Here is an 11,992-nt window from a genome sequence, read left to right as displayed (position 1 = left end):
AGGAAAAGGGCATAAGATCTCCTGGAGCTCAAGCGATAGGCAGTTGGGCGCTAAGACCTGAACTCTGGTCTTCACCCCCGAGCCATCTCTCCAGCCTCTGAGCTCAGTTTTCCTTACTTAGTTCTGGGGATGGGACTCAGGTCCTCTCATGCTGGTGCAGCTTAGCACCCAAGCCATCTCCTTCCACTTTTAACCTCTAAACTTTATCGTCAGAACTGACCACATTCTTGATATCATCAAGCATCACTTTGAGCTGTCCTGTCTTGCATATCGCATTCCTTCTTACACGCATCAAAACTCATACGAGTGAGCTAGAAAGATGGTTCAGCCGCTAAGAACATGTTCTGCTCTGCAGTGGACCCAAGTTCAGTTCCTACACTCATGTCAGGTGACTACAACCACCTGTGACTCTAGCCCTTGGGGACTCAATGCCTCTAACCTCTTATGGGCACAGCACTTATGTGTATATTCCCTAACACAGATGCACACAACACAAATACACTGCATTTTAAATAATAAAAATAAATCTTAGCAGGCATGGTGGTGCACACCTTTAATCCTAGCACTTGGGAGTCAGAGACAGGTGGATCTCTGTGAGTTTGAGCCTGGTGTACAGAGTTAATTCCAGGACATCCATGGCTGTTACACAGAGTAACTCATCTTTTTGAGATGCAAAAAACTAAACTCAACCAATCAGACAAAAAGATCTTGGTAGCCGGGTGGCGGTGGTGCACGCCTTTAATCCCAATACTTGGGAGGCAGAGGCAGGTGGATTTCTGAGTTTGAGGCCAGCCTGGTCTACAGAGTGAGTTCCAGAACAGCCTGGGCTACACAGAGAAACCCTACCTCAAAAACAAAACAAAACAAAACAAAACAAAAAAAAACAAAAGCAAAAAAACAACGTAACAAAACAAAAAAAGATCATGGTTATGGGACTTGGGAGCATTTGCCTAGTGTCTACATTCTGGATTCTATTGTCTGCTCTGAGAATGAAGGGAAGAGTGGGAGAGAGAGGGAGGGAATCACAGCTTCAAATAAGCTTTATTCTCCTAAGTGAAAATTCCAGATAGAAGATCTGGATAGGAGAGGTTTTACAAAATCCCACATGAGAAGGAGCCGTTGTGTATCTCTGAGAGCACTGTTCTCCTAACAATGACTACTCACAGCTACTTCTCTGTTTGTTCCCATTGCTGACCCTGACTGTTTATCCAGTAGGGGTAGGCAAAGCCTGGGATGGAAAGACGGGGCTCCCTGGGGCAGGGATGGTGGGTCTCTGTCAGCTCTGACCCAGCATGCTCTGACTGTGAGGCAGGGGACAGATCTCCCACTATTAGCAAGTAAGACAGGAATATGATCACATGGTTCTAAAATACCAAAGTTGAAACTAAATTAGTAGAAACTGGTTCTTTAGGAGGAGGACTTTACAGTGGGTAGGGGCTTGCGGTGAGCCATCTAGGGTCCTCAGCAGTGAGTTACAAGTAGGCCCTGTGTGCCCAGCTCTCTTCCTATGGTTTGTGACATCAAGACTGGCTGGCTGCACCTTGGCCAAGATCCCAGTGAAAACAGAACCAATCCTTAGCCAAGAGAGCCACCTGCTTGCCTTTGCGTTTGTACAGGCTCTGCCCCAAAACAGCCCACCCCCAGTTGTCCCTACAGTACACCCATGTGACTTCTCACCAGACTCCTCCTCAGCCATGAAGCTCTGACTCAAATGTCAGTCCTTAGTTGTCCCCTTGCCCTGCCCCCTTTGCAGACAGACTGTCTACACTCCCACAGCACCTCCTGTGATGGCACAAATGACTAGGCTGTATGGTTTTTTTTGGGTTTTGATTTGTTGGTTTGTTTTTGGGAACAATCTCATATGACCAAGGAGTGGATTTGAACTTACTATATAGCAGGGAATGACCTTGAACTACCCCCCCACCTCTCTCTGCGTGTCTGTGTGTGTGTCTGTGTCTCTGTGTGTGTCTGTTTCTCTCTCTCTCTCTCTCTCTCTCTCTCTCTCTCTCTCTCTCTCTCTCTCTCTCTCTCTGGTGTGTGTGTGTGTCTGGGTATGTGTGGGTCTGTGTGTGTGTGTGTCTGGGTATGTGTGGGTCTGTGTGTGTGTGTGTACTCCTGTAGAGGACAGACGATGCTATGTTCATATATGCTATATAGACAGCTCTACAATATTTCCTTGAGACAGGGCTTCTTACTGAACTTGTAGCTGTTAGGCATTTGGGGGCGGGGCCAGGAAGCAGCAGAGACCCTGTATTCCACCACTTCCCCTTACCTAAGGCACTGGGGTTACAGGAGAGCATGGCCACACCCAGCTTTTTCACACAGGTGCTGAGAGTCCAAACTCAGGTCCTCAAGTCGGCACAGCCAGTGCTCTTATCCACAGAACCATTCCCAAGTCCCTGACCTTGACCTGCTGATCTCCGTGCCTCCACTTCCTGAGTGCTGGCATTACAAGTGAGTGCTATGGTACCTGGCATCTACAGTGCTGGGGATCCCACTCAGGGCCCTGAGCAAGCGAGCCACCGACTGACTGAGTTCCAAGGCCAGGCTGTGTGGGTGTCAGAGCAGGGAGCCTTCCAATACTGTGTCATCTTTACAGAGAGCCTAACACCCAGGCTGCCGAATACACGGTTGCTGCACAGCGGTGTAAGCACAGGAATGGATTCTGAAATACTCTTTGGAGATGATTAGAGTCCTAGCAATGAGGGCTTCAGGGTTGGAGAGAGGTTTCTAGTTGTTTGTTGTTTTGTTCTGGGTAATCTCACTCTGTGGCCCAGGCTGGGCTCAAGTGCCCCTTTGGAGTAGCTGGAATTACAGTCATGAACGACGGTGACCTGTTTAGGATCAGCTGTAATAATGGTGTGGTGGATAAACAGAGAAGTTATATCATTTACTGCACACAGCTATGCACTGTGCCAGCAGAAAAGCCCCTTGAGTCAGAATGCTGACATTTGGGGTCTGTATGCTATAATGGTTAGCCTGCCCCGTGAGCCCAGCAATCAGGAGGCCGAGGCATGAACCCAGTTTGAGCTACGTACATATCAAGACTCTACTTTTTTTTTTTAATGTCTGGAGGCTGGGACCTGCTAGTGTATGCTTTAACTCTAATCCTCTGGAGGCAGAGGCAGGTAGATTTCTGTGAGGTTGAGTCCAGTCTGGTCTACATAGTGAATTCAAGAGTAGCTAGGGCTATGTAGAGAGAGACCCTGACTCAAAATAAACAATTAATTAAAAAATTGAAAGGGCTGGGCAGTGGTTGCACACGCCTTTAATCCCAGCACCTGGGAGGCAGAGGCAGGTGGATTTCTGAGTCTGAGGCCAGCCTGGTTGGTCTACAGAGTGAGTTCCAGGACAGCCAGGGCTACACAGAGAAACCCTGTCTTTAAAAACCAAAAAATAAAAAATAAAAAATAAAAAAATAAAAATAAAAAATAGAAAGGGCCAAGGCTGGAGAGATGGCTCAGCGGTTAAGAGCACTGACTGCTCTTCCGAAGGTCCTGAGTTCAAATCCCAGCAACCACATGGTGCTCACAACCATCTGTAATGGGATCTGTTGCCCTCTTCTGGTGTGTCTGAAGACAGCTACAGTGTACTGACATATAATAATAAATAAATTATATATATATACATATATATATATATATATGTATATATATATAAAAGAGCGCTGGCTATAATTCCAGAGAACCCAGTTCGATTCCCAGCATCCACATGACAGTTCACAACCATAACTTCAGTCCCAGGAGATATGATACCCACTTCTGGCCTCCTTGGGCACCATGCATGTAGGTGGTACACAGATATACATTCAGGCAAATACCCATATGCACATTTTTTATTTTAAAAATAGATGTTTACATTTTTTAAATGAGGAAGAGGAAGCAAAGGGAAGGAAGGGAGAAAAAGTATTTCTGTCTATGTAACAATTTACTGCTGGCATTTGGAGCATCTGACGGCTTAACCTCCATCCGTTTTGTACTCTTGTTATTCTGCTAGGGCCAGGAAATGCTCTGCTTTCTACCAGCTTGTAGGCGAGAAGAGAAGGATGCCTGATGGCTTGTATAATCCAAGTCTGGATGAAGCTGTAACACTTGTACACACACTCTGTTTAACCAGAATTTAGTCCTGTGTTGGCCTCAGCACCAAGAATGCTGGGAAATGAAGTTTAGTTGGGTGTCCAAGAAAAAAACAAATAATCCCAACCACAGGGAGGGAATACCAAAATAGAAGATTTGCTGTAAGAAGGAACCACAAGACACAAGGAAGAAAACCTTCAAAGGTGACCCAGAGCCTAGGATCACACACCTGTGATCCCAGCACTTGGGGGGCTGAGGCAAGATTACCATCAGTTAGAGGGCAGCCTGGGCTACATAGTAAGTTCCAGGCTAGTCTGGTCTACACAACAAGATCCTGTCCCCAAAATCAAACCAACACATAAGAGAAGATCAGCCAGGAGAGAACACTAGTGGCTGGGAGAACAGGAAACAAAGGTGGGAAGTACTTCCGAGAGGCAAGCCAGGGGCTGGGGTGAAGGGCCTACAGTGAGGAACCCCTCAACTTCTGCACCCTCTATACCCAGTTTGCCTCATCTTACTCCCCAGGCAAGGGGCACAGGAAGTAGGGGTGTGAAGGTGGGAACTGGAAGATGCCAGAGGCTTTGGAAATCAATCCTCAGAAGACTGTAGCAAGAATGGTTTCCAGTGAAGAAATGGAGACCCTGCTGGCCCTTGGCAAGAACTTCTGTCTTAGGCTGGTGAAAACTTCCTGGGTCCACCTCTCTCCAATCTTCTTCCCTCCCTCTTTCATTTTCTTTTTTTCCTTTCTTTTCTTTTTTTTGTTTGTTTGTTTGTTTGTTTTTTCGAGACAGGGTTTCTCTGTGTAGCCTTGGCTGTCCTGGAACTCACTCTGTAAACCAGGCTGGACTCAAACTCAGCAATCTGCCTGCCTCTGCCTCCCAAGTGCTGGGATTAAAGGTGTTTGCCACCACCACCTGGCCTTCATTTTCTTTAAAAACAGTTTTAGAACTATTTACTTATTTAATGTTTGATGCTCTTCCAGAGGTTCCAAGATCAATTCCCAAGCACCCACATGGTGGTTCACAACCATCTACAATAGGATCTGAGAACCTCTTCTGGCCTGCAGGTACACATGCAGAATAAGCACTCATATACATAAAATACATAAAAACATCAGTGTTTATTTAATGTTTGACACGTATGGGAGCTTTGAGTGCATGTGTTTGTGTGTGCATCGCATGTATGCTTGGTGCCAAGGGAGATCAGGGGAGATCAGGGGAGGTCAGGGGAGATCAGGGGAGGGCATCACATTGCCAGAGCACAGAGCAGACAAGCTCTGCTCCTCTTCCTCTTTCCTCTTAAAAATTTAAATATGTGATTAAATCAAATTTTAAACATAAACATAATGTTAAGATTTACTATTGCGCCGGGTGGTGGTGGCGCACACCTTTACTCCCAGCACTTGGGAGGCAGAGGCAGGCAGATTTCTGAGTTCCAGGCCAGCCTGGTCTACAGACAGTCCAGGACAGCCAGGACTACACAGAGAAACCCTGTTTCAAAACAAACAAACAAACAAAAAGATTTACTATTGCATACATATTTAATCATAACTTTTTTTAGATTTATTTTATGTGTATAAGTGTTTTGCCTGTGTGAATGTATGTGTATGTAAATCATGTGTGCCTGATGCCTGCCTTGTTTAGAGGTTAGAAGAGAGTGTCAGATCTCCTGAAACTAGAGTTACAGATGGTTGTGAGCCACCATGTGGTTACTGGGAATTGAACTCAGGTTCTCTGGAAGAGCAGTCAGTGCTCTTAACCACAGAGCCATCTCTCCAGCCCATTGCAACCTACTTTAAATAAGGGTTCATAATCCCAGCACTTGGGAGGCAGAAGCAGGTGGATTTCCAAGTTCGAGGCCAGCCTGGTCTACAGAGTGAGTTCCAGGACAACCAGGGCTATACAGAGAAACTGCATGTTGAAAAAAGAACAACAACAACAACAACAAAAACAAGGGTTCAACCACCCAGCAGAGATAATGGAAGAAAAAAGTCATTAGGATATGGAGGAAGTAGACCTGTTCAGCAATAATTCTTTGGGGTTGAGCTCAATCTTCTTAGGCAGCAGTTCAGTCCCATAGCAAACCCCAAGAGAGACCCAGCAGCTGTAGACCAGTCCTAGGCAGGCAGACATCAGGCACGAACCAGCAGCTACAGTGCAATCCTTTCAACAAGCCAACACCAGGCAGCTGTAGTTCGATCCTGAAGAAACCACCAGGCTCTCCAGCAGGCCTAAGGCAAGGGTGTGGCATCAACAAACTGCCACAGGAACCTCATGAGCAGTTCTTGGGCAAATTTCTCTCAATGGTTGCGTTATCACAAGGTGAGCTCAACAACACTATGTAAGATGAACCAATACATGTGAAGAACACTGAGGCGGAGCAAACCAAACCCTTCTCCCACTGTCTGTGGGTCATATTTATATTCCCTCATTACAGGTCCTTCCACACATCTGCTATATCCAAACATCCCTTCACTTGTGTCTGCTCCAGCAAAACATCATTTGACATAACTAATTTTCAAAACAAAAACAAAAACAAAAAAAAAACAAGAGGCTGGAGAGATGGCTCAGTGGTTAAGAGCACTGACTGCTCTTCTAGAGGTCCTGAGTTCAATTCCCAGCAAGCACATGGTGGCTCACAACCATCTGTGATGGGATCTTCTGGTGTGTCTGAAGACAGCTACAGTGTATCTTAAAAACTGTTACCTCCCCGCTCAACTCAGCCATCGGGACTCTGGCAGTCTCTGCTTGGAGGCTACCACCTGGGGAGCTAAAACAAAAGCTCTCTGCAGCCTGTCAGTTTTTGTCTTTGAAGAAGCTGCCTGGAAGTTTACACTGAGATAGGAACATGCCTACAGCCTAAAGACCTGAGCTGCTGGGGACTTTGGCACTTGACCTTTTCTGCAGTGTTTATGTTATGCAAATATCATGTAACCTAGAGATTTGATTTCGATTTTTCCTGTACCTATAAAAAATCCTGGATTTTCTAAGTAAAGTGGAAGCCTTGATTGGGACGCATCTTGGCTTCGTGATTTCTCTGGCATTTCGAATTCTCTTTCAGGTCCTTGTTCCTTCCCCTGAGAGAACCCAGTTCGTGAAACTGCAGGCAGTTTCAAAAACAAAACAAAACAAAAACCTAGAAGTTTCCACTTCACCTTTCTGCTCAGATTTTTTTGTTTTTGAGATGGGGGGGGGGTGTCTCACTATGTAGACTAAGCTGACCTCCATCTCTGAGATCCACCTGCTTGCCTCTGCTCTCTGGGTGTTGGGATTAAAGGTGTATAGCACCATAACTGGCTCCCAGACTTTTTTTTTTTCTTCCGAGACAGGGTTTCTCTGTGTAGCTCTGGCTGTCCTGGAACTCACTCTGTAGACCAGGCTGTCCTCGAACTCAGAAATCTGCCTGTCTCTGTCTCCCAAATGCTGGGATTAAAGGCATGTGCTACCATTGCCTGGCCGGACTTTTTTTTTTTTTTCTTTAAAGATTTTTTTAAAGATGCTCCTTCTGCCTGCCTTGGGATCAAGATGTAGAATTCTCAGTTCCTTCTCCAGCACCATGTCTGCCTGGGCATTGCCATGCTCCCACCTTGATGATAATGGACTGAACCTTTGAAACTGCAAGCCAGTCCCAATTAAATGTTGCCCTTTATAAGAGTTGCCTTGGTCATGGTGTCTCTTCACAGCAATGGAAACCCTAAGGCACACTATAACATTAGAGGGCATATCTTATCCACAGGGCAGTGTTATTGCTGGCAAATAGCTGGTCCCACTGGCCTGTCCCAGGGACCTAGCAGCTGCTTACATCATCACCTGCCACCACCAGGTGAGCTGTGTATAAAAGGGCTCCCTGACACCCCAGATCTTTCTCTGTGTCTTCTCCCATGGCTCTCTCTCCGCCTTGTCTCATGTTTCTTTCTCCTGTCCCTGCTCCTTGTCTGCCTGGCTGCCTGCCCAATAAATAAAAATATTTATTTTATTTATTCTATGTAAGTACTGTAGCTGTTTTTCAGACACACCAGAAGAGGGCATCAGATCTCATTATAGATGAGCCACTGTGTGGTTGCTGGGAATTGAACTCAGGACCTTTGGAAGAGCAGTCGGTGATCTTAACCGCTGAGCCATCTCTCCAGAGATCCCCCTCTCCCATAATCCTCTTATACTAGATCTGTTTTGTGGAGTAATTTCTCAGGGGTACCTTGGAATTAGCCCCCCAAAGGTACCCCACCACCCTTGCTCACACCTGTCCTGTCAGTTATAGTGTGAAGGGTCCAGCACTGGGTAAGGCACATGTCTTTTCTCCCAGAAGCCTGCATAGCACCATCAGGCATTATGTAGGCTAGCCCACAGGGAGAAAGTTTCCCCGGTCAGCTCAAGGTTAATTTCGTTATGTTCTGCTATTCTCAGCAACAGAGTCTCACCCTGTAGTTATGGTGCGCAGCCAACAGCGGTGGTGATAGCACACTGCAGCCTCCCTGACCAATACCTCAGAGGGAGGTGGCCCACCCCTGGAACTGAGGTTTTTCACTTAATAATTCATGCTTCTGGGAAGCACTGTCCATCCATGAAGGGTACTTCTGCTCAACTCCCTATTTAAAAAAACAGTATGTATTTAAAAATAGCTTTCAGACCGGCAGATTCTGTAATGCTTCCTCATATACGCTTAGTTTGGGCTCCCCACCTCCCCTTTCCTTAATCTTTTTTCTCCACTTTGATCCTGAGTTTCTCTCTCTCTAGTTTCACATCTCAGTGTTCTACTGTCTTCACTAATAGTTTTTTTAGGGTTGGAAGATGGTTTCCCTATAACTTTTTCATATACCTTTTATTTTGGTTAGCCTCACCCCCTCTCCCAGGCTTGGCCCTTCCCTCTTCCCATCCTTGTCTACTTTATTTTCCTGACCTAACCCTTAGGTATTCACCCTTGTGGTCCATCTCTAGTTTTCTGGCTCCCACATGTACTCCAGGTTCAACATACATGACCAAAGATTTAGAGCTAGGAGCCACATATGATCCAGAACATGCAATATTGCTCAGTCTTGCTACAAAGCCACTAATGCCATAGTCTCCTCTGTCACTCTTACAACCTCCTCCAAATATCTATAAATTTGGGGGCTAAGTTTTCAACACAGTGACTTTAGAGGAACACGTTCAGACTGTAGCTCCCAGGAAGAGTGGGAGGGAGGGCTCAGGGGGCATTTGTGGGGTTTCTACTCTGCCCCCCAGAAAAGGCATTTGAGATAAAAGGAGAATGGGCCCTAGTGCTTGTGCGAGCACGGGTTGGGGGCATAGGCAGGTGGATTTAAGACAGTGAGAGCCACTCCCTGGTGGGGTTGGGGAGAACGGAATTGGGACTTGAGTGTAGGTCTGGGACCCACGATTTTCCCAGCACACCACTAACAAGGCTTTTGGGTTCTCATAGGAGAGTGAGGTGCGGCATTCACAGCCCTGCACCCTGAGGGAGCTCCAGGAGGGCTGGAAGTGGGAGAAAACAGGACCTCTTTGGTACCAGAGGAGTCATAATTTCTAAATCTCTCAGCTAAACACTTCCCACCGATTGTGGGGCTCACAATGGGGCTGGCTCAGTGAGGGTCCAAGGAGGTGTACCGGGAGAACTCTTGGGAAGGACTAACCCAGCTCGGCCCCTCCCTCCCCTCTCTCTGGCAGTTCCACCCCCAGCCTCTGCTTCTGGGAACATTCGACCTGAACCCTGGTGAAAACACTGACTCGCTGGCCGCTCCAAGTCACCATGGACCCTGAAGGTGACCTAAGTCTCTGCTTTGTGTTCCTGTTTTCTATGTCCCCTACTGCCGGTCCCTCTTCCTATTCATTCCAGCTATCTGCCTCTGTCTCTCTTCTCTAAAGACCCCCCCCCCGCCCCCACCCCCGGCCTCTCTTTGGATCTTGTTCCCAAGTCCGCCTCTCTCTGACTTGGTTGAACCCCCAAAGTCTTCCTCTTGCTTCACGGTTCCTTCTGTGTTGAGCCCTACTGAAGGGCAGAGCCCGGGAACCGAATGGATGGACTTGCTGTGCTGGGGTCAGACGGACTGGTAGTGGGACTTGGAAAGGCGAGCAGCCCTGGACTCTGCCCCTTGTTAGCAGCCAAGAGCAGCAGCAGCAAAGTCCGGTCTCATCCCTGTAGAGTGGGGGGAGGGGATGGAGTCGGAGCCTGTGCTCAGGCCACAGATTCAGGCTTGGGAGTCACAGCACCTACTTGAGTCTAGAGTGCCCAAGCACAGGCTGCAGGACAATGGGCAGACTTCTACATCCTCACAGCCTCTTTTTCTTGCAGTAGCATTGGGGCTGGGGTGTAGCTCAATGGTCAGCACTCGTTCAGCATGCTTAAGGCCTTCCACCCTAGTAGGTATGCCGCTCTTATTTGAATCTTTCGCGTTTCCTTTTCCTCCCTGAGGTCTCCTCCCCCATCCTCCACCCTTTCCTGCTGGTTTGCATGCAACTCCTCTGGCTTGCCTGCGGAGCCTGCTCTGGATTTGGAGGTCTTGGTTAGAGTACCGGAAGTTGCCTGTGCTGATCAGGCTGGCCTCAAACTCACAGAAGTTTGCCTACCTCTGCTTGCCAAGGGCTAGGATCAAACCCGTGTATTATGCCTGGCTTGCCTTTCCCTCCCAAAGGGAACACTGACCTGGATTTGAGGCCAGGGGTATTCACAAGTGTGGGAACCCTGGAAAGTTACCCAGAAGAATCCTGGGTTTCTGCACATGGAAGATGCTCCAGGGTGGCAGGGAAACTCAACCTTTGCAGGTGTCCAGGCTAGCCCCTGTGGGGGTTCTTTCCTGAGGAACTGTGGATGGGTGTCCAGGCAGGGCACGGATGCCCAACGTGAATATGAAATTCTGAGAAAATAGCCATGTATTCCTTTTTCTGAGAAGGGGGGTTCAATAATAATAATTTTCATCCAACTCAGGTTTCTGAATTTTTTTTTTAAAGATTTATTTATTTATTATATGTAAGTACACTGTAGCTGTCTTCAGACACACCAGAAGAGGGCACCAGATCTCATTACGGGTGGTTGTGAGCCACTATGTGGTTGCTGGGATTTGAACTCATGACCTTCCGAAGAGCAGTCGGTGCTCTTCCCCAGTGAGCCATCTCACCAGCCCAGGTTTCTGAATTTTTAAACTTATCGTTATTGTGTGTGAGTGCATGGTGTGTGTGTGTGGTGTCACGTGTCACAGTGTGGAGGTCAGAGGGCATCTGTCTTTTCAGAGGCTGTTCTTTTCTTTCCACCTTTGTATGTCTCTGGGGATGGAGCTCAAGTGCCTCCTGAACTGTCTTTCCACTCTGATTATTCATTAGTTTTGAGACAGGTCCTCACTATGGAGCCCCATCTAGGCTGGGACTCGCAGGAATCCTCCTGCCTATGCCTGGATTAAAGGTGTGTGCCTGGTTTTATTTATTTTTAAGACAGAGTATTTTTTAATATTTTAAATTCTGTGTATGCGTGACAGACAGGAGGTATGTGCACATGTGTGGGGTTGCCAGATGCCATAGGCATTGGATCTCCCTACAGTTACAGGCAGCTGTGAGCCCTCTGACGTGTGTGCTAGAAACAGAACTTGGATCCTCTGCAAAAACAACGTGAACTTACTTAATCTCTGAGCCTTCTCTCCAGCCTCATGGATATGCAGGGCTGTACCTCCAGGGTCTCCATTCACAGCCCAACATGGTTCGAAACTCTTTCTGTAGCTCAGGATGACCTTGAACTTATTATGAGCCCCAGCCCCCCAAGCCCTGACATTACTGCTGTGTGATCCACCACAGGCTCCAGATCCAAATTCTTAATAAGAGCAAGTGAAAACCCCACAAGTTCAAGGATGGAGTCTAGAGAGATGGCTTACCAGCAAGAGTTCAGATTCCCTAGGACCCACACAAAAGTCAGTCTGCAATCCTCACCCTGTGTTG

At 47.3% G+C, this 11,992-nt stretch overlaps 1 protein-coding gene across 1 annotated transcript in view; it reads left to right on the top strand.

Annotated features, from left to right (window-relative positions):
- The first annotated feature begins 9,753 nt into the window (after nt 1–9,753).
- Nucleotides 9,754–11,992, top strand: part of Qprt (quinolinate phosphoribosyltransferase) — a 17,701-nt gene continuing 15,462 nt past the window's right edge. Inside the window, exon 1 of the mRNA XM_031384627.1 lies at nt 9,754–9,831. Coding sequence (XP_031240487.1) covers nt 9,819–9,831 — 13 coding nt within the window. The 5' untranslated portion in view covers nt 9,754–9,818. The remainder of the gene's footprint in view (nt 9,832–11,992) is intronic.

The sequence above is a fragment of the Mastomys coucha genome, unplaced genomic scaffold (assembly GCF_008632895.1).
Source record: "Mastomys coucha isolate ucsf_1 unplaced genomic scaffold, UCSF_Mcou_1 pScaffold21, whole genome shotgun sequence".
Lineage (NCBI taxonomy): Eukaryota > Metazoa > Chordata > Mammalia > Rodentia > Muridae > Mastomys > Mastomys coucha.
This window is presented reverse-complemented; position numbering and strand designations above follow the sequence as displayed.